This window comes from Botrytis deweyae, assembly GCF_014898535.1.
Source record: "Botrytis deweyae strain B1 chromosome Unknown BDEW_023, whole genome shotgun sequence".
Lineage (NCBI taxonomy): Eukaryota > Fungi > Ascomycota > Leotiomycetes > Helotiales > Sclerotiniaceae > Botrytis > Botrytis deweyae.
Window position 1 is genome coordinate 335,907 of NW_024066230.1, and position 26,414 is coordinate 362,320.

Here is a 26,414-nt window from a genome sequence, read left to right on the forward strand (position 1 = left end):
GACGGGCGTGAATTCATCGATCTATCTAATTGGTTGGCAGGCTGACAGGCGTAGTTGGCGTGGTTTGGTGTATGGAGTGCGTGGATTGATTTGATTTGGGGTCTCTTTTTTTTCTCGAGACATGGGTTGGTTTGATATGGCACGGTTTGGTTTGCATTTAGGGGGTAGGCCCAAGATGGGGTTTGAGGAGGGTTGAGATTGCATGGATGCATGGATGCATGGATGGATGGGTGAATGGATGGATTGATGATATGAAAATTTGAATTGTAGGGAAGCAGATGCAGAAGCAGGAAATAGAAGATGAAGATGAAGATGAAGATGAAAATAAGATGGTGGGATTTTGAAAATAAATGAACTGGATTTTTACTTATTTTATGCTGGATTCGATTGACTGTTTCTGTTTTGTTTATGGCTTGTATGGATGGATGCAGGGAGTGGGTGAGTGGGTGAGTAGTACCTTTATCTTCTATGCAGTGAGGAGATCTAAAGAGAGAGAGAGAGAGAGAGAGAGAGAGAGAGATGGGTAAGAAGGAATTTATAAATGCGTGACATACATGATGTGATTTCAACCAAGTCTCACACACATAATGTAGAGGAAATCCAGATTTGTACAAAAAACTCCATCTGCAGTTGCAGTGCAGCGCAACAATTCTACCAAACAATCACATTCAAGTCACTCAAACCTAAGATCACAGTTCACATCAAGGAGCATAGATAAATTTCATAAATTTCATTCGTTCTGACTAATTGCAGCTGGCTGGCATGATGAAAAAGAAAAGAAGAAAGTTAAAAGAACCAATGACAAAGAAAGAAGAGATTATAATTGTACAACAAGGTTTTCCGAGCATCCATCCTGCGTTCCTCCCCACAAGCTGGGACCTCCAATACCCCCTTGACACAAATCCACAGCTTTCACAATAGATTCATCTCCCAGCTCCAGAACAAGACAAGCCCTTCCATGTTCTTTTGCTCTGTATTTCACTCAAGACCAACCGCCACCAGCCAGCCAGGCTATCAGAGAAAACCCTCATAATCACTGCGCAACAACCTTGAAGCCCCATGCCTTACTTTGCGGAGATGACATTAGGGTATCAAGTCGTAACAGCGCCAATGCAAATAAAACAAAAACGCAAAAGCTGGAGCGTAACAGTCGTAGACCATCGTATGGATGCATTGAAGCAAGCCGGGTCATCGATCATTAGAGCCACGTAAAGACGGAAAAAAAATATGGACAGAAGAATAAAAAGCTTTTAGAGGTCGTGATCGGCTACCAACCATATCGCCGTCCAAATCCAACCCCTGCCAGCCAAAGAAATTTGCAGATAGAAAGCATCCCATTTTGTCCCACGCACCAAATACCGGATAATGCATTAGAAAGATGACCGAAAACAAGATCTGATGATAACGGAATTTAGTCTAATGTGTGAAATCTGAGGTATCACAGTGAACAGAATGAGGAACTTTTAAGACACCCTTTGAAAATAGGCCCCGCCGTAAATGCAAGATTAGCCCGCCGTCTATGCACAGAAATTAGAATGATCCGTTTTATTAAACACTTTTGTTAATGCTCAATGATCAAGCATCACCCTCCTTCTTGTCAGAAGCTGCTGTGGACTTCGACAATACTGGAGAAGTGTGAGTAGAAGGAGGAGATGCTGGATTCTCGGTCTCGCCAGATCCTAATCCTGCTAGTAGACTATGGAAAAGTTAGTTGAGCGTCAATGGATTGTCAAGAATAGAATATACGAACCTAAACGCATTTGCGGAAGTAGCTGATTTCCTATCCTTGTCTTGTGGGGGTGTGCCTGTTCTTGAAGAAGCTCCAGAGTCTTCACCTGTTCTGCCCAAGGAACCTCCTGGTCCCATCTTTCGGCCACTGTTGCTTCTTGAAGAAAACATAGATGATGGTCCGAATGACATCTGTGCATTGGTGTTTCGGCTTGCACCACCCTTGTTTGTGAGACGACGAAGGTCATCCATACCAACAGTGTTCTTCTGGTAATCAGGAGGAGGTTGGTTACCATATCCACCAGAGAAGTTTCTTCCGTCACCACGACCCATTGGCATGCGTCCTCCACCACCACCTCTTTGACTCCTAGAGTTCTCGGCAGCCTTTGCAGCAGCAGCAGCCTCGGCCTATAATCAATTAGTATATCATCACTTATCAAAGTTTGTGAGGAGACTCTTACCGCAGCTCTGACTTCATCAAGTGTCTGAGGACCCTTGTTTGCTTCCTTTGAAGCCCATCCCTTCTTACGAAGATCGACAATGTCCATAAGCATGAACTTGAGACGACTTGGCAACTCAGGTTGCTCCATCATGGCGTTGATACGAGCGAAGTATACATCCATCAATGGTCTACCCTTCTCGGTGCTGTCAAGGTTAAGACCAATGGTCTTGAGGAGTTTGGTCAAAGACTCAATCTCAGCTTCGTCAGGAAGACCATTGTAGTCCACGAGTTTCTTGACACACTCGTGCATGATACGCTCTGTAAGCATACTAAGCTTGTACAACTCACCAATGAATTGAACAAGACCAAGACCACGTCTCTTGGCAGCAGCAGCGATATAATACTCGTCTGAGAGCATAGCAGCTTCTTCAGTCTTGGCATCCTCGCGTTCACCCTCGGGCTTCTCTGGCAAGTCAATCTTCCAACCTCTCTCGAATTCTTCTTGACATCTATTGAGCAAGTATTTTCGGAAAAGGTTGCCACCAGAGACGATGTTTCCATTCTTGTCGACGATGCTCTCATCCTTGATGTCAGGGCTCATGGTCTCTAACATACGCTTACAGAACTTGGCATACATGGAAGCCCAGTGGGCTTCGTCAGTGGCCTTCTCGAAAGTAAGTTGGATGACCTGTCTCAATGTGCGGCCATCTGCTTCGTCCCTTGACTGTGCAGCAATAGCCAAGATTTGGTCGGCGATCTTGTCGAACTTCTCAGGAGTCATCTTGTTCAAAGCTGCCTTGACCTTTCTTTGAACCATGTCAGGATCCATGTGGCCGGCGCCTGGAGTGGCACCAGGTGTAGGTCCAGCAGCACCAGTAGCTGTTTGAGTTTGACCGACACTGCGTGGTTTCCAACCAGTGGAAGAAATTTGAATGGGCTTGATCTCCATACCGCTGGTAAGAGGCATCTTTGCTGCGGCTTGGGCCTCTTGCTTGGCGTTGCTGCCTTGGTAACCACCTTCACGCTTGCTACCACCACGAGTGGATCTGCTTGCTTGACGTGGGGAGTGTGGCATAGAGTTGGTAGAGTTGGTTCGTTGCATAGAGCCACCGGGGAAAGCTCCACCAGGGCGTTGGAATGAAGCCATAGGGTTGTTGATAGCTGGTCGTGCCATATTGCCTTGAGACATAGCAAAACGCATTTCGCTTGTAGTGCCAGGTGGAAGGGTCTTTCCGCCTTGAGCACCAAATTGACCCATAGTGAATTGACCAACAGCATTTCCGCCACCACGGTTTGATCCTCGAGGACCCATACCACCAGGTGTTCTCTGTGATCCACCAGGTCTGGCAGAGCCTGGATCATCTCCGATGAGGGCCTTGATTTGTGACTCGAACTCCATGGATGGCTTCTCGGTGAATACCTTTTGAAATTGGAGCAAGAATTCTTTGTCGTATTTGAAAGTCTTGCCCTTGGCATTAGCGGCAGAGTTCAAAGCAGGGTTTGGCGAATTGATGTTGGGTGGATAGATAGAGGAGTCAAGAACAGCCAAGAAACGGGCAGACTTGAGCGACTGGAGAGCTGCACTAGGTTGAGGTGGCTCAACAGGCTTGGTGTTAAGGGGTGCAAGGTTAAGCGCAGCAGGCTTGCCTCGCTTTTCGGCAGCAAGTGTTTTAGGAGGTGGACCCATGGAGTCATCAGAAGTAGGAGTTGATGCACCGCTGTCGGTTTCGAGGGTAGCCTTTGAAAGCTTGGTAGCGAGAGTATCTGGGGTCTCCTCATCCTTCTTACCATCGCCACCTTTGGCCTTGGCTTCCGCCTCGGCTCTCTTCTTCTCCTTTTCATCTTCGAGGCGCTCCATCTCGCGCTCCTGCTCCTTGAGTTTACGGTCATTTTCTGCTGCATTGGCCTTGTCGGCTTCAGCTTTCTCGGCGGCGAGTCTTGCTTTCTCGGCGTTACGCTTCTCGAGAAGTTCAGCTTCTTTCTTCTCTCGTTCAGCTTCAGCTGCCTCCATCTCGGCAATTTGTCGCTCCAACTCCTCGTCAGCTTCCTTTTGGGCCTTCTCGGCAGCAGCTTTCGCGTCTGCTTCTTCCTTTGCCTTGGCTTCTTCGGCGGCCTTGGCTTCTTCCTTTGCCTTTTCTTCCTCCTTCAATTTGGCTTCGGCGGCGGCGGCGGCTTCAGCAGCCTTAGCAGCCTCCTCATTCTTGCTCTCGTCGACCTTGTCACCTGCTGCCATTTTCTTGACCTTTTCTTGCATCTCTTGACGAATCTCTTCAGCAGACTTGGTAGCCAAGCTATCAGTGCGAGCATGTTGAGGAGTAGCGGACTTTGGTGGAGGTGTTGGTGTAGAAGAAGCAATGACAGGTGGTGTTCTAGTTCTGTTGCTAGGAGCTGGAGAAGCAGGTGCCTTGATTGCGTCAACATTCAAGACATCACCGTCAGGTCTCTTAATGACAATAGCAGCGCTCTTGCGGGTTGGTCTAGAGAAGGTGTTTTGAGCAACAGGCTTTGGCTGAGGTGTATGTGAAGTGGTCGGTGCGATCATAGGGACTTGGGTTTGGCCCATGCTAGAAGCTGGTCGATGTTCAGACATTTGAGACGAATTGCGGGACATAGGTTGTGGTGCCTGTTGTGTATACTGACCAGCGATATATGGTTGGTTGTAGCCTGGTTGCGGTGATTGGGGTGGAACGGAGTGCATGTAGCCAGCTTGAGGATATTGGAAAGTTGGAGGGCCACCCATTAAAGGCATACCGGGGTAAGGACCGTAGGGATGAGTCTGTGTACCTGTTAGAAATTTGTCAAAGTTGCCAGAAGCTGGCGAGAAATCAATATTTGAAACATCAGAAGAAACGTTGAAATAGGGAGTAGCAGAAGGGAGAGGGGGGAGGCTTGGGTCCGTAGAACTTAGATCTGCAGGTTTCTTCGGGATAACTGAATCCTTGGCTGGAGGTGAGGGCAAATTCAACTGTTGGTTGGAAACAGGAAAGCCATTCTCCTGGTGCTCCGACTGCATGGATCCTTTTCTATTTCTGGCAATACCTTGACCGTTACTTCCACGGGGGAACGGCTGTTCATGGTAGGTAGTGAAGCTGTGACCAAAAAGTTCTGTTGAAGGCTTTCGGTAATGTTGGGCTGAAGACTTATCAGACCACTTCTTGCCTCTACTACCACCACCACCGCCGCCTCGATTGAACGTTGGACAAGAGAAAGAATCGCTGGAGTAAGAAGGGCATTGGTTTACCGGGTATTGATAGCCTTGTTGTACTTGAGGAGCTCCCATGTGAGATGGCTGATAGTAAGCATGAGCATTGAATGGTTGTGGACTTTGCATGGGCATCGCTTGGTTCATGTTAGGAGTGCCGGGAATGGAGTTCGAAAGGGCTGGGCTTCGAGCGGCTTGGTGTGGAGAATTTTGGTATTGTGGGCGACCTTGGTTTTGGAAAGGAGGCATGCCACCACGTCCGGCATTTTGGTTGTTTCTGAATTGTGGTGGGTTTGGTGGAGGGAAACCAGTATGACCTGTATATTGTTGGTTGAATCCACCACGTCCACGACCACCACCTTGTTGATAGCCACCACGTCCAGCTCCTGGGCCTTGATTGTTGTCACTTTGTGCCGAATGCGACGATTCACGACGAAGGTGACCGCCTGCTTGACTATTAGGTGCTAAAGGTCCTTGGGAGACTGCTTGTCGCATGTGTCGCTAAAGAGAAAGCAAGTCAGTAAATGTGCCATGAACCTGTGAGGGATGATACTTACATCACCATCGTTGCCTAAACTGCCAAAAGTCATGTTTGCTTGTTGAGAAATTCCGGATGGGGGTCTTCCACCACTTGCAGTTGGCTGAGGAATAGGAGATGGCGAGGTTGCTGGCGAAACTACTCTTGGGTTGTTTCCGGGAATTGGGATTGGTTCCGAGGCGGGTTGAGAGATTTGTGGGATGCTGTGAGAAGCGGCAGGAGAATCCATCAATGCTCCAAATCGAATACCACTTCTGGAACCACCGACTGGACCTCCATTGGGAACATAACCTGCGGGACCGTTTGCGCTGATTGTAACCGAACTCTTACGGCTGTGGTCAGTCGAACCACCATTAACTGCAGCATTGCTATGGGCGATAGCAGGTGCAGAAACTGCCGGTACAGCTGGAGGAATCGAAGCTCTACCGTTTACCGGCGAGATAGAGGATGATTTTCCATGTTGCTGTACCGGCGCAGAACCTCCGACAGCCACGGCGGGTGATGGAGTCGAGGAGCTCGTCGCGATAGGTGGCGACGAGACTGCCTTCTTTGCGGTAGAAGCGTACGACTGGGTCGACTGCGACGCGCTAGTGGTGTTTGAGGCCTGGCTTTGGTTTTGAGATTGTTGAGGAACGGAAGTCATAGGGTGGACTGTTTGTCGAAGGTGACCTCGTAACTTTTCGTAGGAAGGGATTTTAATTAAATTGTATGACGTTATCGCGATAGGTGTGGATGACGGGAGGTATGCCTTCGCAGACGGTCGATATTGAATTAGAATCGAAATCTATTAACAAGAAAAAGAATCTTCTTGAATTAAATCGATAAATAAAGGTTGAGTGGAGAGAGGATTTGTGGTTATGTTTCTTCCTGAGTGGGCAGAAATTAATCGCTCTCAAAAAAAAGTGCGAATATCTGGAGATTCGCCCTCTCTTTTCGTGTGGGTGAATGGATGGGAGAATTTGTATTCGTTACAGTCTGGAAGAACTATAACTGTACAATTCTGGTGAAAGGTCGATAGTTTAAGAAAGCTATCGAGGAGACTATTCCTGCTGCAGTCGTTCTTCTACAGAATAGAAGATGTGCTGCTGGGATAGTATTTTTGGATTTTGGGAGGTATTTTCAAGTTGTCTTGAAATTGTTGGTGGTGGTAGAAAAATTGTTTCGAGAGAAATCCTGATATCTTCGATGGTGGCTCGGCTAGTTGGTAAATGCTTAACTTTTTTTTCTAGCTGGTCTGGGGCACTAAGGGAAAATGTGAATGTGTGGATGGATGCCTTGGATATAAGGCTCGTACGAGTAGTATGAGGAAAACTAAAAATCAACTAGTGAAATATCGACCAATATATATAATATCTACTAGGGCGGTAGGTACTGTTCCCTCCAGAATCATCAAAATGAATGATGCTTTTGCCTCTAGAGGTTTGCTACGGCTTTGTTTGTACGGATGAATTATCACAGTACACAGGTGACATGGTGAAATGGTGAAATGGTGAAATGGTGAAGTGGTGAAATGGTGAAATTGGGTGTAGGTCCAGCCAACAGAATATCTACACTACGAGGTACCTAGTGAGAGGGCGATTGAAGGACGTAGCTGCCTTGGTATTGACTGGAGGAATTTATTTGTGGTTTTCTTTGAATCCTTCATATACTCCCTAGTCCGCAGCTATATATCCTTATATCCTTCTTAACAAAGTATAAAGGTTGACATAGACATAGATTATGATTGTACTGATCTCGACAATGAAAGTTCCATATTATGTTAAAGAAGATTGGGAAGACAATGTGAAGTGGAAATATGTACGTTCATTTCAATTGGCTGATGAATCGATTATACTGGGTAAAGATAGACTTGGTTGGCTCTGATTTGTACGTATGGTTTGTCTCTTTATGGAAGGAATCATTGACTAGACCGTTTTTCAAGGGAAGATATCTTGGAAAGACATCAATGATACTACCTAGCTATTCATTCAACTGTAAATATATCCTTAACAGCTATCCAGTGGTACACCTCGACATAACCTTATGAGTGACCCCGACCCTTATGTTATACTGTTCTTTCAACAAAACCTCTGCTTGAAGAATCAATTCAATGACGCTCCGCTGGCCCTCTGGGAGCCACTGCCGTGGGGGCAGACTAGCTACCTAGTAGGTATATGAAGAGGAAGTACTTTTATATCTTCAACATTTCGAGCGCAGCGAGCTATGGGGGTTTGGGGGCTTGCCCCCATGATAATACAATCATAACACCCTTCTCTGTTCTGTTACTCCTTTCAAAAAAGGAATCAATCAAATTTAACTTCGTCATGTCACATTATTCTTCCTTAATTTTTGAATCCATACTCGTAACTAAAAGAAAGTTGAGACTTGCTATGACTCGACCGACGCCAAATGCCCCGAGGACATCATTACGTCGAATCACACACGGTACCATTTCAAACACGCTCGGTATAGTCATGGATAACCAAGCCCCTGGGTAAGAGATTTATTCTTGGACTTGGGTGACATGGCAATAGGTAGGCAAAGCATATTTGGGGGGATCTCTATCCTTGGTCTGACCTGACTTGCATCACCAGTCAGCCATAGTTTACATACCGGTGAGAAGAAACTCTCTACCGCAAATCCAAACTATTTCCTACTTCGTCATACTTCTTCATACTTCTTCAAGAAAAAGTTCCCCTATTTCAACCCCAATGCTTATACCAAAATGGACATTTTACCTTCCAGCTGAACATTTCACATCATTAACATATCACCAACTCGTCAGCTCTGATACCGGTACTCCACTCTCAAGCTCGAGCTCCAAACATTACAAGTTGATAAATGCTAGTGCCACGATTCTGCACCTCGACCTCGATAACCAATCGATCCTTGATCTGAAAGTCTACCGCCATTGGAACAGCCTTGAAGAAATACAACAGGGCGTACGATACAACTTACGAGGAATCGGTATTGCCCGGTTCCTCAGAATCATCACGTATTATTTAATCTGCTTTGATATCCAATTCTTGATTCAATGGTGCAGCACAAGATAACACCGATTCATCAGACGATGCAACATGATAGAATTCTACCTAACCACCTCGAGCCCATCTACTCAAGTATATCATGGCTCACCTCCGAAATTTGTACACACACATCACCCCGACGAATTGGAATCATTCGAGAACACATCAAGATTACACAGATCGCTTCTTTAGCCTATTGAACTTTACATGTGTTACAGCTGAATATCTAAAATCAAATTTGGAATTGGATTCTCTACCCATCAGTACCTCGAGAGTACCTACCTACCTAATCCATATCAGACCCGACCATCCGTCCCCCTTTAGAAGCAATTTTTGTTCGTCAAACACCTCCAGCTGCATCCCTTGAACTCTCAATGGGGTAATACTTCGTGCATCAGAAAACCTCAACCAATATCAATATCATCCCATTTTCATCCCCCCTTACCTTTCCTTTCCTTTCCTTGATAAATACCTAAATACCTAAATATCAACATGCGTGTCATCCATTTCACCATTTCGCCATTTCACCAATCTATTCAATCCAATTCTTCCCATCCCATCCCATCCCATCCATCCCTCCACTCCAATCACCACAATAACACAATCCTCATCTAAACTCCACCCGCAACATGACCGACCGACCACAGACCACTAACCAACTTCAAATATACAGCCGTTCTTCGTAGCGCATGAGTAAATAATATAGTAAGTGAGCGAGTGAGTGAGTGAGTGACTCATTCTGACATCTATCATCTATTCATAGGTACTAGGTACTATTTATATACTAATTATCTAGTATCTAGATAAGTTAGGTAGATCGGTACTAGGAGATTATAGGTACTCGAAGATACTGTATCATCTAGATAGGTACCGGTAGTGTAGTTTAGTGATGAACTATGGGGTATCTAGTAACGATTTAATGGTGAATGGAAATCTGAAATTTGAAATTTGAAATCTGGAATCTGAAATTATGGTGTGAGTTTACTGTGTGAGATGATGAGTGGGTGGTTGAGAGGAGATATTGAGTATAGATATATATTGAGTATATATAGGTAGGTAGGTATATGTAGGTAGATACTTATTATTAGTTCTAAATACTTTTGCTTATTACTAGGTAGATAGGTGTTTATTTATATGACCTCGATATCTTAAAATATATATTCACTTTAAGTATTTAATCTATATATATTTCAGAATAGTATAAATAGTATAAATAGAATAAATAGGATAAATAGGATAAATAGTATAAATAGGAGAAATAGGAGAAATAGTATAAATAGGATAAATAGGATAAATAGGATAAATAGGATAAATAGAATAAATAGAATAAATAGAATAAATAGAATAAATAGAATAAATAGAATAAATAGAATAAATAGAATAAATAGAATAAATAGAATAAATAGAATAAATAGAATAAATAGTATAAATAGTATAAATAGTATAAATAGTATAAATAGTATAAATAGTATAAATAGTATAAATAGGATAAATAGGATAAATAGTATAAATATAAACAAATACTCATCTATATAATATTATATAAAACACTAACTAGATATTATAGATCTACCTCCCTAGTAGGTATTTAGACGCGCTACGAGTAGATAGAATAGATTTCTGTAATTATAACGCTTGAATTATTAATAGATAGATTGATTATAACTCTATCGTAGAGTAGAAACTAAACTCATAGTAAGTAGGTAATTAGTAATTAGCTATAAATGAGCAGGTAGTGGGAGAGTAGGTAAATCCATAGGCAAGTAATAAGTAAGTAGATAGGTAATTTGTATATTTAATACAATCCAATCAATAAAATCGAGAGAGAGAGAAAATAAATACGTTATACTAGCTTACTACTACACTCCTACCTTTTACATGTGATTCCGATCGACTATTTCGCTGCTTGGCATACGATATACAACACAACTACCTATGTACGAGTATCGTAGAAGAATATTTTTAGTCTATCCATGTGCAAAGGTTAGGTACATAAACACAAGCATAAATACCTACGAGTATAGAAAAAATCAATCTCGAGATTCGATATTCGAATTTGGTTTTTCTTCATTACCTACCTAGTATGTAGGTATGTACGAAGTCTGGAGATCTTTATTTTATCTCCGGATGCTTTCTATCTATGATTATGATTGTCTAGGTATGATGCATGCATACTAGGTACTTAGTGTACTGGTGCGATGATATGGTACTGGTACCGTATGATAATCATTGATAGGTACTTTATCTACGATATGGATTCGAGCTATGCTCTATGATTTATTCTATTCAAGTCAAGTTAGTCGACTGGTGAACCTACCCCGCTGCATCAATCAAATACGGAGGTTGGATGGGTAAGTAATGTAAAACCCACCAAAAACCGACCGTGCTTTTCTCCATATTTAGGGGCTTTAGCCAATCATATCGTCACGCTGGTTGAAAATTTATATAGTGAACTCTAGGTGGTGGAAGTATTGTAAAAGTCATGTTTTATTTACAATTTATTCAAAATCACTAATTTCTTATTGAATTTTGATTCGAAATTCTATCTAGAATCTATTTAGAACCTATCAGAAGCTTCAAATACTTCGAATACTGAAAAACTATTAGAATTGATAAAAAGCAAGTAAAAGCTTTAAAGATTGAATTTTGGAGGGGAATAGTTCAATATCTATTCAAATCGCTTAAAGCAGCAATAGAATCTATAAAAACAGCAAGATTTTAGTAAAAGTGGGGTTTACATTAATTACCCTTCCAACCTCCGTACTAGGTAGATACTTAGCTCCACTCCACCCAAGCTACCTACCTACCCAAATCTAATCTGGTAATGGTTATCGTCTGTTAGTTAGATGTGGTATGGTATGGTATGTATGGTATGGTATGGTGGGACACACCAAAGGAAAATAAAATAAAATACAAGTAGAAGGAAAGTTAGTAAAGTTAATCCAAGATTTCCCTGGGTAGGGTGAGTAGGTTACTATTACTGGGTTACTAATACTGGGTTACTAGGAGGAAACTTACTCATCATGGTATTTGATGGGTGGGTTAGCTATGCGATTTTGTGGTTGTATCGTAGGAAGCACGGAGTAGAGTGTAAGCTAGAAAAGATAGGGGTATGGATAGGTGGTTCTGGGAATGGACTTGGATATGGATATGGATATGGATGGAGATCGAGGGATTTGGAATGGAATGGAGGGAGGGGATGCGATGGAGAGGAAATGAAAAGAAGGGTTCTTGCCCTCATCTCGTGATTTTTTGGGAGGGGGTGGATGTGGTTTTTGATGTGGTAAGGTATTGGTAAGGTATTGTGAGGTATCGTGAGGTACATACAGTAAGGTATTGGTAAGAACACCGTCAAATGATCCAATAGTGGAAGAAGAGACTAGATTTGATATGTACGTAGTAAGTGAGTTGTAGATTGGTGAGGTGGCATTTTTTGTGCGTGTGGGGAAGGGGGGGTTGTCTTGAGGGAGAGGGGGGAGATTTATGGTTAGGTATGGTCGTATGCTTACCATGGTGTGTGTGATTGTTAGGAAATCAGGATTGGGATTGAGATTGAGATCACGACTGGCAAAGAAGAGGGGTCACTTGAGAAAATGGCGGGGGTAGGGTTGGAGCGGCCCGAATGTGGATGAGGGATGGGTGGGTGAGTTGAGAATGCGATGAGATTGGTAGGGATAGGGATGGGGATAGTAGTTGGCTGAGTGGAGTAAGTGAGCGGAAGGGCAAGTGCCCTAATTTGGATTTGTTTTGTTGAGGGTTGAATTGGATTGAATTGAATCGGGATTGGGGATTGGTTTGGGTAGGTATTGACATGGAGGGGTTGTTGTGGAGTATAAGTGTGAGTGGTGGGGTGGGAAATGAGATTACTCCCGGTGAGTATCTTGATATGGTTGATCAATTGTTTGATGGTATGTCGGGTAAGTTTGATAGGTAGGTAGATTCGGAAATCTTATGTCTTTGGTTTTTTATGTTATTCGGATGGATGTTGGTTCGAAGATTGAATGGGATGTGGAGTGAAGGAGGGGGTGTTGATATGAAGATCTTTGAGTATAAAGTTATGTTCATTTTGTTGTATCTATCAAAGTGATGAAGTTCTAGTGGACTCTTGATATCATGAGAGTTTATTGTTAATTCATTTATGTGTTTACTTCTGCGAAGTTACTGTCTGCTGCCTTCTGTTTACGGTCTATCTTGCCCAGAAAAGGATGATTCTCATAAGTTTATTCAGAAAATCTGTATCACTATTACTCGACATCACAAAATCTTCGGAGAAGGAAGAACATTCCTGATTTGCATCTCGGGACTAGAATCATATAGTACGGGGCGATGTTGTAGTCCTAATACATACATATATTCAAACCGAATATCTAAACATCGCCTCTCAAGGGACGTTGTACTCAATATCTACTTTCTGTCAATCAACCCCTTTTCTAGAGAAGACATTTCGTCGGTAACCATATCATGTCATACATGTATGGAACTCTACCCGTTGTGGAGATCATAAGAAACTCAGTATACAGAATTTCATCTGTTCTTGGGAGTGAATTCTTCGCTGAACATGATATTACATATCACATATTGCATATTGCATACCGCGTATCATATTGAAAACTCTGGACTCATTCACAAAAATGAAGGTTGGTGATCATTGTGGAATCATCTAGTGATCTGTTCAGCATTATTGCACATAAGTTTTCTGTGCGGCGGCATTTGGGATAGGGTTAAAAGATGAGGTCGGTCTCTTGAGTTGTGGGGGGCTTGGTTGTTGGTTTGTAGTGGTGATATTACTTTAGGATAGGGTGATATGAGATTTTGATCTTTAGGTGCTATGAATAGGAAAATAAGAAAGTTGGATGGGCTACTGTGGAATCGAAGGGGTGACTAGAAAATGTTAGCTCGTCTGCCACTGCAACGAGGGGATATTCTAGGTGTTTATGAATCTATCCCATATTGTCTTGAGTGGAGGGGTCGGTGTATAACTTGTGGGTTTCTTGTTCATGAGTGGAATAATCTTGTATTGGGGAAGATCGCTTCTCTCTCTCAGAGCCACTATCTGCCGACGAATATGTTTGACACCAGACTGAGAAAGAATGAGGGAATGATTGTATGGAGAATGGATGGAGCAAAACTCAAATAGAGATTATCGTTTGATGAGACTGGAGATACTCGTAGGAGGTACATAACTTGGTGCATATAATCATGAAATAGTTGAGTGGTATACCCCGTCAGCGAGTTATCTTTTTGACTATTCCTAAGACTTTCCATAGTAAGTATCATATGGAGGCTTTGTAGAGTATGTGGTGCGGAGTACGTGGGATAGGGTAGGACATGAAACAACTTGGAGATTTCTCTAGTTTTCTTCTTTTTGCGATGGAATGAAGACATATGAGTGTTTCTATCGTTCAAACGTATCCTATTGATGACTGTAGACTGATGATTCATAAATAGGATATAATTGATTCATACGAGATTTTCATTGGAGTCACTGGTATTTTGATGGGAATAAATGGATCGAGATTCGTAGGTTTGAAAAAGCTTTTCCTTAACCTTTCCCTTTTCGTTTCTCTATCACTGGCATTGCGCATCTATTCAGGAAACTTCATATCATTTACATTTTTCTCAAGAGGCATCTATCTAATTTCACAACCATCATTAACATCAAGCAGCCATGCTACCCCTAACTCGAGATTTCTGGACCGAACGTTGGCATAGTTACAACACGGCATTGGAGAAGTGCAATCATTGTAAAATAAGCTTTGCACTCTACGACTGCGGCTGTGTCAGAATGACTCTCCCTCATTTCGATAACGATCCCCTCAGCAAATCATGCAGAATTTATCCTATTTCCAAAGACTCCTCCAAACCCGAACCTAAACCAACCACAAGACCCAAAATTTTCTACAAGCGAAAAAATCATGGCTGCGGAAGAGTCAACAGAGACCCTAAAGATAAATGCCTATGGGATGGGAAAGAAGTATGGGATGGGAAAGAAAAAAAACAATGTTCAGATTGCGAAGACCATGTTGAAATCTGCAAGAAATGTACTCGTGTAAAAATGGGCCCTGCGAAAAAATGTCGGAAGGAAAGGGATCGTTACGATCAAAGAAAACCGCGGAAACATATGCCACATTTTTTTCGTCGTGATGGCGACAAATTCTGCAGTCCAGAATGTGCAAAAGAACAAGCAGATTTTGACAAGGAACAACGAATCTTGGAAGAGGAGAACGCCCGAAGAAGAAGTGAGAACGAGGCTCGGAAAAAGGAAGAAGCTAAACAACATCTTAAGTTTGTAGAAGATTACGAGCGAAATAAAAGGGCCAAGGACCACAAAGGGATATACCATCCACTTATGGTCGTGTTTCGTCATCATCGACTTCCTCGAGATCGTCAAATAATCCATATCGCCATTAGACTAATGCTCAGCTTGCGGCATTCGCGCGAAATACCACTCCGACGTACAGAAAATAGCGAGGCGGTGGGACGCTGGGTGTAGTTGACTGCTTTGACATGGGTCTTGTCAAGGTCGTGTTGATTGGTATGTTTATTGAGTATAAGTCAGTCAGGCATGTAGATGGCATGTCTTACGGACTATTATGGATGGATTGCTAATATTACCTTATTCTAGGATATTCTGTGGCGTTGGTAGTATTAGGGAATGGGGGAGTTGGTTGCGGAGTTTAGATAGGGGTTTTGGGAGTTATTTTTCATTTGTCATTCAAGGAATTTGGGGAAAGGCTTGACATGGAACTTAAGGAGAGATCTTGGGGAGTTCTTTGGTGGTTTTGCGGGAACTGGGGTTTTGGGTTAGAGAAAGACGAGGCTTCCTATATTCAATATCAGATGAGTGTTTGTCAAGTGCAGACTCATAAGTTGAATCATTATGGAACATGTATTTTTAGTTTATCTGGGAGTCACTCAGAGAAATGTGTTCAAAAGGATTCACATTTTCGATTCGGAGTTTCTTTTTCACTTCTTCTTTACATTACAAATGCGAGAGCTTTTAAAACCATTCACATCACATTTTGATCTTTGAACTAAATCAACAACTACCATTCAGATACTACTATTTCAATATGTCTCATTACTCGAAAACCACTATGGATTACCAATACGATGATCAGCAGCAACAAACAATTATGGATTCCCAATACGATAATCCGCAGCAACAACGACAAAGTCAAAGCAAAGTTAGCGAAGAACAAAGAGAGGCTATCCGTAAACAGAACGAAAAAAGAGAGCACAAGAACTATGAACAGCGAAAGAAAAAGGAACGTCAATATGCAGAAGCTCGAGTCAATGGAAGGGTCGATGAGGAAAAAGATCGTCCCCAAGGCAAGAAAGCCAGTGAACGCCGTTATGGAAAGAATTCTTCTGGAGAAACGAGCGTGAGGAAAGGTGTTCATTGGAAATAGAGGTTTTGAGGGGTATCAGGCGTGAGGAGGCTATCATGGTATGTGGTGTTCGATGACACAATTTGGAGGTTTCTTTGGTTTCTTTTGTCATATGCTTTTCGGTTTCGGGTTTGATGGTATTTGGATTCTGGCATGACTCTATCCTAAGAGAAATATCATATATATGACTGCAAAGTACAGTTGTATCTGTTGACTCAAAATGGGATAGGTTGTTAGATTCATAGACGAGGATCTCTTGAGTCTTAGTTAGGAATCATCCTGGAGGGTTGGAGCAGATATACCTCACAGGATTAAAATTCCTAAATTGAGATTCTTTCTTACTTCTTATTACATTACCAATACGAGATTTTTTGAAAACACTTTTCATTTTTTGATTTTCGAACTAAGTAAACAACAATCAGCAAACTTCCATTCAAACAAAATGGTTTACTATTCCTCACGCTTCACCCCCCAGAACGAACACTACAATGATTACCGACCGCAGACTACCCAAGAATCTGGCTACTCTCCTTCAAATCTGTTTCCACCACCAACGCCAAACACCTCTTCCCGTGATCCACAACACGATACCCGTAGAACTTACCCACCCCAGCCCCAGAGGCGAATCCAGCGCTCCTATTCGCCTCTTCCAAAACCGCCAATAGGACCAACCCAAGACTCACGTGCGCCTTCACCAACACCTCCAAGACCGCCTCCTCGTGCCCAGACATATCCGTCCGTTAATCTGCATGCTCGTGGAAATAGCACCTTTCACGGCTCAGAAGGCAAAAAATCACAAGGGAATCCCGAACAGGAAGATCGGGCAAGATCTTCCAGAAGGGGAGTTCAATATGAAGAGATAAAGAAAGATGGAGAGCGAAGGAAGAAACCTGAAGAGAAGAGAAGAGAGCGTGAGACCAGAGATCAACGTAAATACAACTCCGAGAAAGAAAAATTGAATTATCGAAAACGAGTGGAGAGAGATCGTAATCGACCGGTTGATAGACCAGAGGTTAGACCTAGTAGGAGATCAAGAGAAGGAAGTTCACTGGGAGGGGCAGAGGGTTCGAGATTCGCGTGGTTAGTTGCTTGTGGGATATGCATAGCTTGGTAAGTTTTTCTACACTTCAAGCGGTGGTTGCTCAATGTACGTTTGGATTAGCGGCTAAGTGTCAACTCTTCTAGGGATCTTTCTTAGGATATAGATATGCGGAGCATGTTTTGATATGCGGTATAGGATGACGCGGTTTGGGGATTTGTTTTGTTTCTTTGGTTATTTCTTATTTCTGGGGGATTGGAAGGGAATATTCGGGCGATTTTGTCTTCAAGGGATATCACTGCAGAGTGCAAACCCATGTTTAAGATGGTTGGCTCAATATTTTACACCTTTTAAATTCATAGGCAGGAACTTTATAGCTCGGAGTCATTTCAGAACCTGAATACTCGCTGGTTCGATCCTTTTTTTTCATTTAGTTTGCTGTACAATGCAGCTTTACTTCTGGTGCTTTACAATATTATGTCTTTTTGAAACTTAACACTTTATTCTTCTATCGTCTAGATATGCCAGGCTTTTGTGGTGAATACTTAAGATGTCTTATACAGTAAATCTCCTACCAGGTGTCGCACGTGTGCGATTACTTGCCGTGCCCGCAGCTGTGAATATATCATGATTGAATTATCAGAAAACACAAATATTATGCCCCAGATTAGATCACTGATGTACAATCACTGTTGAAGTTTGGTTTTTTTTAGAAAGGCAATGACTCCATCTCTGAGTTGAGTTCTTACTATGCCATGACTTTTAAAAGCAAAGTCTTACCAGGCTTTGACTGGTTTGTTCTGTATTATTTCTGAATGAGTGTCATTTTCATTGGATCATTGGAATTTTTATCAATGTCCAGCAGTCATTTTTAGTCTATAGCGGGTTATAAGGATTCAGGATCGCCGGTTTGGGGATTTTCTTCCTTTCCTTTACATCAATAATTCAAGTCTATCTGCAGACTTCATACGAGACTTCAAACGTGTACAGTATCATCAAATAACAACAAGCATACATAAATTCCGAAGATGTCGTACAACAACTACCGTCACCAGGATAACCGCCATCGGCTCCAAGATTTCACTCCTCGGGCGTCACAACCTCCTACAACTTCCTATATTTCTCCTTCATATAGGCAGCATACACCCCGATATGCTACCACAGCGCCACAGAGCGACGTACCTTCGCGGTGGTCAGATACAAATTCCACAACGAACTTGTCTGAAACAACATCTCTAACAGAATCAGAGAAAGAGAGGCTGGTTCATGAAGAAACAGAGGGAGATCGTCGACGTTATGAGCAATGGAAGAAATGGGCACGTGAACGGAAAGAAGAATATTGGAAGGAATGGGCACGTGAACAGGAAAGGGAAGATAGGTTAAAAAGTGCAGCTGCGAACGCTCGTAGACAGGAGAGGAGGTATAGACTCCAGGTACTGGAAAGACAGATACGCGAATATGAGGATTTGATATTGGAAGCTGATAGAAAGAGGAAGGAAGCTGATGGACAAAGAAGGGAAGCTGACAGACGGGCGATGTTACGCACAAGTTCCTCAGACAACAATCACTCGAGAAGTGAACGAGCCACTAGATACGCGGTGGGAACATCAGATCGACGACTTCTCTACACGCATTTGTCTGATGAAGCGCTCATCGGCATTGCAAAAGAATGCGAGAAGAGAAGTGAGCGCAGCTGGAGACACTAGATATTGCAGGTAGAATTTTGAGTCGAAAAAGGTATGCTTATTCACTCTTATTAAATGAATAGTGTTGACGATGATTAGCATAATTCGGCCAGTCGGGGCTTTTGAACAATTTTAGTTAGTTGGAGGATGGATGATATTAATATTTTTTGGATTTTGGGGCAGATTTGAGGAGTCTTACAGGTGTTTTTGGAGGAAGTTTTCTATGTATCTCAATTTTTTTTGATTATGTTCAAATGCGTCACGTTTCGATAAAGTGAATGAACATAGTAACACCATACAATTAAGCGGCGATGACAGTTCAAGCGGTCTTGGCAGACAGTGAATATGAAAATACAGACGTCGCTGAAGACTGAACAGTAGTTTGCTCCCCTTGAACTTATCAATCTTACGAAAGTTGAGTTTATGCTTGTTGGACATCTTTCCTCGGTAAAAATAGGAGAGACCCTACATCTCATTTGACGCAACCATTAAATTCCAATACTACGTCAACTTCCTTCGAGCATGTTTCAATCATTATTAAAACATCACCACTGGTTGTGTAGTAGAGCCAGTCACTCATATGATAGTTACGGAGTCATCATGAATTGTATTTTTGATTCATAAGAGAATTTGGCATTATCTTGGAGTCAATATGGTGGATACTCAATCCTGATAAAAGGTTCAGCTTACCCTGGACTCTCTTTTTTCTTTGAATTCTCTTCATACTGACAACACACTTCTGTCTATCAAACTTCGAATCGTTTACACTACATATTTCTTGATAATACACCACCACTCAATATCAAATGGTCATGTCTCTTAAGAACCGGCCCGACGAAAAGTCTCTTAAGAACTGGCCCAACGAAAATTATCCTGGCTGCGACGTGTATTTGCCAGAATGCAAAACATGTAAATTACAGTACTGGATCTATCTTTGTGGGTGTATCAAATTTACCTGCCCTGATGTTCCCAATATTAGGGTAAAAGGTAGCTGCTGGACATGTCATCAGTATATGCCCAGTGACGGACACCCGGAGCCAACTACAAAACCAAAGATCGAGAGCTATGTAGAATCGACTACTTGTGGAAAAGAGGAATGTGCGGAGACCTCTGGGCTTCCAAAGTGCCGAAAATGTGCAACTGTGATCATCATCTACAAATGTGCACACTTGAAGAAAAAATCAAGACACTCGTGCGAAGGGTGCCATCCTAGCAAGAGCAAATATCGCAGCAGTCAACCAGAGCTACAACTCGTACCTCACAATGAAAATCCAGATGGCATGGTTTGTAAGAATTACTCAGACCACGAAGAACGTCGAAAAAAGCGCAAAGAGTTGATTTCACAGAAAACAGTACCAGTTTTTTCTAACTCTCAATCCTTTCAGCCAAAGAGCCACAGGAAACTAAACCCTGATTATCCCACAATCCCGGACGCTACTTTCAAGAGACCAACAGTAGCAATACAACGAGAACCAACGCTACCGCCACATCATGACCATCAATATACATATCCACAAGAACGTGAGTCGGAGACCAAATACGCTCATACACCGGTGATGACATCGACCCATGAATCTACAACATCAGCCCATGGAGATTATGGATATGAGGGGGGATATCCGCATGGGCAGCCAAAACCCCCGTATTTCCCTGTCCCTGGCTCTGCGATACCACAAGCTTGGGAACAGTCACCGGAACCATTGATAGTAGAGGAAAATCCACAAAGATACGCAGATTGGCGGAACGAACGGGAACGAGAAGAAGCCCGTTTCAGTAGGGCGGCCGACAGAATAAGTACCGAGGACGCTGCCCCTTATGAATCAACCTTACCCCGAGAAAACGCACACGCGAGGGAGCATAGAGAACCGGCGCGACGATCAAGCCGCCATGGCAGATAGTCGTCGAGCGATAGAACGTACTTAGACGAATGGGCATTTCCAGTGGAGTTCAAATTACTGCTTTTGGGATACACTTCTGGGTGAGTTCCTTAATGACTCCATATGCTCTAGAAAAACATTACTAATCTACAGTCACTGTCAAAGTTTCGTTTGAGGGGGGATGACTCTACCTTGGGGGAATTTGTATCATAGTGTGGTCTACTCTACACAATCATACTATGTATGGCATTAACTGAATCATTATCGAATATGTTTCTTTTTATTTGGGAGTCACTTGGAGTCTGGAAAGAGGGTTATATGGGTTGAGGCTTGCTGGTTTTGGGAGTTCTTTTCTTCTTCTGTTTTCTATCAACAATACAATTTTACTTTCGTTGCTTTCAAATATCACAATTCTTTTGAAACATACCTATCTTGAAATAAACGCTTGTGTCAAATCGCGTCATGACAAGAGAACCTCTACGCACGTCCGCCGACAGTGGCTCCACCAGAGAGAGAGAGTAGCCTGTGCCTCCGCTTTCCGAAATGTGCAGCTGCCAAAATGCACAACTTGTCGCGTATCCTACGACTTCTTTCTTTGCGGATGCTATATAGTAAGTCGTCCTGTATGGGCAGCGAACGAAAATAGCTGCACAACATGCATTCCATCAGAATTTAGAGTTGGACGAGCAGAGCCAACTACCATACCCAAAATCACTGCCACTTTGGGAGAGGAAACTTGTCCAAACCCCGATCATGCCAGGCAAGAGGATTGGAAAGTTTGTGGAAATGACGGGGTTCGTGGACAGTGCAAGACTACGATTTCTGTTTACCCGTGCGGGGATATTCATATACATAATCCTCAGTTATGTATATGGTGCAACACTCCTCATCGGACTACTTGGCCGAAAGTCGAGTTAAAGGTTTATACCGAGAGTAATGAAGTCTGTGAGAACTATTCCCAGTACAAACATGTTCGAAGAGAGCGGTTCGATCAAATAGAGGCTGCGAATGTAAGACATCATCTAGAATGGAAATGCACTGAAAATGCACAACCGAAACGGCAGGAAAATGCCCAAATACTTCAAGAGTAAGATCAACACCCCCAAAAATAAAAAAGCGAGAAGCTAACAGGGACCCACAGGGACCCGCATGGACCTGGAGAAGCTCGAGCATCTACACCTGCATCAACATCATCATCTAGACATCATCATTCCTCGCGTGGACATCGAGGATCAGGTTCGCCACGAGACTCTGGTTTCAGTCCCAGCCATACTTTTTAAGTACCAGAGCCGAGTCATATCGTATGACTTCCTATCAATATGACTCGATACCCTTATCCCACCAATTTTCCCTACAAGCAAAAGTCATCACGTTCTGAATCAGGGCGGGTCCCTGATTCATATCAACATTATCTTCCCATTCATGTTCATTTCTTTGGAAGGAGTTTTCTCACTATTTCGCTTCTGTATCGACAATACCATCCCATCCCATTTCCTATCTATTTCTTTGGGAGGAGTTCCGATCATATTGTGTTTTAGAATGGAGGTTACATTTCATTTGTCATTGGCGTCATTCTCTCAGGGAAAGTTCAAATAGCGGGATATTTTAGAATGAGGTCAAATCACATCGTTGTTTTACTCTCTTCATGAGTCTTTTTATTTGCGCGTGATATCAATTGTGCATCTTCAAACGGTGAACTTCTTGTTTTAATGAAATATACAGATGTGAAATACAGATGTGAAATACAGATGTGAAATACAGATGTGAAATACAGATATGAAATACAGATGTGAAATTAAGGTCTGAAGAATTGCTACCATCCTACCAACCAATGATAGAAAATCTCATGATGCAAACCAATGTATACAATCCATAGCCCATCTCAAAACTGCTGAAATTACCCCTGAATCTTGAACTTACTATTCTTTCCCTCATCATGATACTTTTCATAAAGAAAATTCGCTCCCACAACCGTCAGATTTTCTCTCTCTGCCCATTCTCTAATCCCACTCCCTGGTTTCTCGAAACCCCAATGTTTCCTCTCCTCAGGTTCCTTCAAATCTACATTATCACCCTCTAGCAACACAAATACATATCTGTGTTTTCCTGTTCCTTTTGGTGGCGCTGGTGCTTTATCTATTCCTTCCGGTCAGCTTACTCTATCCTCCTTCACCAAATTCTTTCTTTCCCTCAAAATTGTCTCGCCGATAAGAAGAAACATAAGAATAATAAAGAAGAGAAACTCACAACCAACAACCCCTACCTCCTCCAACTCACTTCCACTCCACTCTCCACTAACCCCTTCTCTTCCAACTACAGCCTCAGGAATCCTCGCAATCCAATGACACATCTCAGACATGCTATCATCATCCCTCGAAGGTGCATCTGGATCTGTAAGGATAATAGTCAAACCACCCTTAACATGATATTTCCCAGGACAGAAAACTTGGATCGAGGGCGCGGATTGAGTCTGCGAGGGGCGGAGTTTATTGCCCAATTTTACTTTCTTTGAGGAAGACGAGGAAGGAGAGGGAGTATAAGAGGGAAGAACATAACAAGTGGGGATAAAAGGATCGAGAACATCGGGGATGATGGATGACTTCTTGAGACTGGCCATCGAAGCGTTAGTTAGCATGGTGATAATTCTATATCAGGTTGAGGCGGACAGATACGGACGTTTTCTTGATTCCTTTCAAGGACTTGAGTTTCTCAGTACGTAGTCCATCAGATCCAGAAATATCATAATCATACGATTCTGGAGATAAAACAAAGGCGGAGCTGAGCTCAATGAACGCTGTTAGAAGAAGCGTGAGGGACGCAAGTAATTGCATGCTGGCTATATGAATTGGGTTGGTTGGAATTGGGTTTCTGCTTGCAATGTAAGATAGTTTTGATAAATGAACAGAAAGAAATTAACGTTGAAATTATGCTTCTTTACATAGACATTCGATATTGTAGCACCTGTTTGCTGGGCAGACGTTGCCGATGACGTCGGCATGCTCAAAAACGAGGGGTAATCACGTGAAAACTTCCTCCGAGTGGCAATCACGACGTCGATGCAAGAACTATTCTCGGTAGTAAGGAGCTCTTCAAGATGTATGCGAAAAAGATTCCGATGAAACCCTGAATTGAGGAGTTTCAGGAGGTGAATATGAAGAATTAGAATACATTGTACTTGTATTTTAGTTCTTGCTGGTGGTGGATCTTGTCCATGACCAGGAAGAAACTCCGGATCCCAACTAAATCGCCTTTTTGAGTTTTCAACGCTGGATCGCCTGGATTATAATTGATTTCTTTCTCACGTCAAAGATATCTTATAAAAGATAAGTCCCAAAAGGTAAAGATATAACGTAATGTGTGGGAGAAGCATAAAATGGTCATGAATTATTTACTTGATCAAAGCTATTGTATAGGAACAGCTTCGATCCCTCTAAGTTTTAAATGATCTTTCAAAGTCGATCCCCGTATTACGCCACTCATCCATGAATCATACATATCTCGAGGCTCATTACATGATCATCTATGAGATTTCCTTGACACGACATTTCCATCCGGAGCCAGCCTCAAGTAACGGAAGACTATTAATCGTTAGAAATGGCATTAAAGGGAGGAAAAGAGGAATAAAACATACCTAGCACCGAGACACCATCCAAGCTCATTACCCTTGAGCTTCTTTGCAATCTTGACCTCTCTGTCAATTGGCATTTCGTAACCGGTATGCAACAAAGCCATCATGAAGTTCAAATCAAGACACCATTCGGGTCTATCTCTCAATTCCTTTATGGCATCAGGGATGCTAGTAAACATATCCCAGTGAGACTCGCCGCCACAAACTTGGCTGGTAAGATCGTGCATCTCTCGTAAAGTGAAGGATTCTGGCATTCCAAGGGGATCGGTACGGTCGAAGAAGTATGAGAAGGTGTACACATCCTCATGTTGAAAGGTCTTTTCTAGAGAAGGTTGATGAACACCATTGAAGGAGCAAGGTGCAACTTTACATTCGGCTTCTTTAACCAACATCTTTTCTGCGAGTTTGCGGCATTGAGCTGGTGATGGGGAAGAAGGACCCTTCATGACAAATTCATTCTTCTCGCCCAACTTAGCACGAAGAGGGTGTTTCTCGTCAAATGCAATATCAACTGAACGGTTCATGCCTGGCGCAATACAAGGATTGATGATTGGCGATGCGGTCCAGGAGAGGTCTGAAGGATTGGCTGCATGAATGTCATCGATGAGAGTCTTGTGAATTGTTTCACGGGCTGCCATTAGACCATATCCCAAGTGAGAATGCTGGTATAGCTCGAAATCTCTTCCGCCAAATGTAAGTTTGTATTTATGGTCACCTTCAGCCATCTTCTCGGGTAGTTTGAACTTTGGCTCAAAGACAACTTGGGTCGAACCTCCACCAAGATCGAAAACTGCTGCAGTATCTCCAGGAGCTGGGCCTCCAATGTTACCGAGTAAGAAGTTGGTTGTGATCCAAGCGTAGACACCCTCATCAGTACCATCCATAACTTGGACTCCACCCTTTTCGTCGGATACAACCGCGAAAGGATAGACAGTCTCCAATCTGGTACGAACAGCCTTGAGGATATTGTTGCTCAATTCCGGACCAAGTTTTCTTAAACCAGCAGTAGCTTTGACAGCCACAGGAGTACAAGACTTAAGTGCATCAGGGACAGTTTTCACTGCAACATCCATAAGCATATCGAGACTCTTTGCAGCACCTTCAGCATCAGATCCATAAGAACTCAATCCGGAGCCGCCCTCTTTCTTCTCAGTCATTTTGAACTCCTCAGACTCCAACTCTGGTGTAGGGCCGCAGTTATTAAATTTGTATACGTGAACTCGAGATCCGGTACTTCCAGCATCAATCATGATGGCATATTGAACAATCGGCTTCGACTTGCTGTAGGATTTCGAGCACTTCGTTGTCCCATAAGTCGAATCAGATGGAGATTGTCCATCATTACCACCACTCTTAACTGTATCGACAGCACCTTCGACAGCACCTCCAACTGTTTATGTTAGAAAATGATATATTAGATTTTTTTATTGTGACATACCAGTGCTTGGTACCTGCGTACCGCTTGGAGACAGATAATAGAACAGGAAGACTACGAAGAGCAGGATTCCTCCTGTCTTCAAGTATCTGGACCGCTGACTTTGGGTCATTCTAGCGTTCTTTGATTTCTCCAGTTTGGAAGCGGCGCTTTCGTTTGCGCCCGAATTACTATATCTTGCAAACTTCTCGTGAGGGTCGTGTGATGTACTCTTCGATGGGACAGAGACAGAAGTACGTCGCATCTGCGAAAGAGCGACTATGAATGATAAGTAGAACTAACCACCTAGACTAATTACCAGCTCAAGCCAAGTAAATATAAACTAAGAAAAAAGCGAGTGAAAAGTCTGGTAAGAGAAAGGATTGGTGAAGTTCCAGATCCTATTACTTAGGTATACTTTTAGGGAATGAGAAAAGAACAAAGCTGTTCCCTTTTTTAATTTCA

General features: G+C 42.7%; 9 protein-coding genes across 9 annotated transcripts; 6 read left to right on the forward strand and 3 right to left on the reverse strand.

Moving 5' to 3' along the window:
• Nucleotides 1–715: 715 nt before the first annotated feature.
• Nucleotides 716–7,058, reverse strand: EAE98_008656 (uncharacterized protein). The gene is made up of 4 exons (XM_038956279.1): nucleotides 5,930–7,058; nucleotides 2,190–5,873; nucleotides 1,751–2,136; nucleotides 716–1,696 (listed from the first exon to the last, which is right to left on the reverse strand). The coding sequence occupies exons 1-4, from the start codon at nucleotides 6,551–6,553 to the stop codon at nucleotides 1,576–1,578; spliced, it is 4,815 nt and encodes a 1,604-aa protein (XP_038807360.1). The 5' UTR covers nucleotides 6,554–7,058; the 3' UTR covers nucleotides 716–1,575.
• A 7,525-nt stretch (nucleotides 7,059–14,583) lies between these two features.
• On the forward strand, nucleotides 14,584–15,408 carry EAE98_008657 (uncharacterized protein; the record flags this gene model as incomplete). Its single annotated transcript, XM_038956280.1, has 1 exon — nucleotides 14,584–15,408. The coding sequence occupies one exon, from the start codon at nucleotides 14,584–14,586 to the stop codon at nucleotides 15,406–15,408; it is 825 nt and encodes a 274-aa protein (XP_038807361.1).
• A 580-nt stretch (nucleotides 15,409–15,988) lies between these two features.
• EAE98_008658 (uncharacterized protein) lies at nucleotides 15,989–16,327 on the forward strand (the record flags this gene model as incomplete). Its single annotated transcript, XM_038956281.1, has 1 exon — nucleotides 15,989–16,327. One exon carries the CDS (start codon nucleotides 15,989–15,991, stop codon nucleotides 16,325–16,327), a length of 339 nt encoding a protein of 112 aa, XP_038807362.1.
• A 421-nt stretch (nucleotides 16,328–16,748) lies between these two features.
• EAE98_008659 (uncharacterized protein) lies at nucleotides 16,749–17,420 on the forward strand (the record flags this gene model as incomplete). Its single annotated transcript, XM_038956282.1, has 1 exon — nucleotides 16,749–17,420. One exon carries the CDS (start codon nucleotides 16,749–16,751, stop codon nucleotides 17,418–17,420), a length of 672 nt encoding a protein of 223 aa, XP_038807363.1.
• Nucleotides 17,421–18,373: 953 nt separating this feature from the next.
• EAE98_008660 (uncharacterized protein) lies at nucleotides 18,374–19,051 on the forward strand (the record flags this gene model as incomplete). The annotated part of the gene is made up of 1 exon (XM_038956283.1): nucleotides 18,374–19,051. The coding sequence occupies one exon, from the start codon at nucleotides 18,374–18,376 to the stop codon at nucleotides 19,049–19,051; it is 678 nt and encodes a 225-aa protein (XP_038807364.1).
• Nucleotides 19,052–19,842: 791 nt separating this feature from the next.
• On the forward strand, nucleotides 19,843–20,928 carry EAE98_008661 (uncharacterized protein; the record flags this gene model as incomplete). The annotated part of the gene is made up of 1 exon (XM_038956284.1): nucleotides 19,843–20,928. The coding sequence occupies one exon, from the start codon at nucleotides 19,843–19,845 to the stop codon at nucleotides 20,926–20,928; it is 1,086 nt and encodes a 361-aa protein (XP_038807365.1).
• A 538-nt stretch (nucleotides 20,929–21,466) lies between these two features.
• EAE98_008662 (uncharacterized protein) lies at nucleotides 21,467–22,187 on the forward strand (the record flags this gene model as incomplete). The annotated part of the gene is given in 4 exon segments (XM_038956285.1): nucleotides 21,467–21,482; nucleotides 21,520–21,917; nucleotides 21,934–21,994; nucleotides 22,039–22,187. 4 exon segments carry the CDS (start codon nucleotides 21,467–21,469, stop codon nucleotides 22,185–22,187), a joined length of 624 nt encoding a protein of 207 aa, XP_038807366.1.
• A 617-nt stretch (nucleotides 22,188–22,804) lies between these two features.
• On the reverse strand, nucleotides 22,805–23,738 carry EAE98_008663 (uncharacterized protein; the record flags this gene model as incomplete). Its single annotated transcript, XM_038956286.1, has 3 exons — nucleotides 22,805–23,043; nucleotides 23,155–23,516; nucleotides 23,584–23,738. 3 exons carry the CDS (start codon nucleotides 23,736–23,738, stop codon nucleotides 22,805–22,807), a joined length of 756 nt encoding a protein of 251 aa, XP_038807367.1.
• Nucleotides 23,739–24,427: 689 nt separating this feature from the next.
• EAE98_008664 (uncharacterized protein) lies at nucleotides 24,428–26,214 on the reverse strand (the record flags this gene model as incomplete). Its single annotated transcript, XM_038956287.1, has 3 exons — nucleotides 24,428–24,485; nucleotides 24,539–25,925; nucleotides 25,974–26,214. 3 exons carry the CDS (start codon nucleotides 26,212–26,214, stop codon nucleotides 24,428–24,430), a joined length of 1,686 nt encoding a protein of 561 aa, XP_038807368.1.
• Between the last annotated feature and the right edge of the window lie 200 nt (nucleotides 26,215–26,414).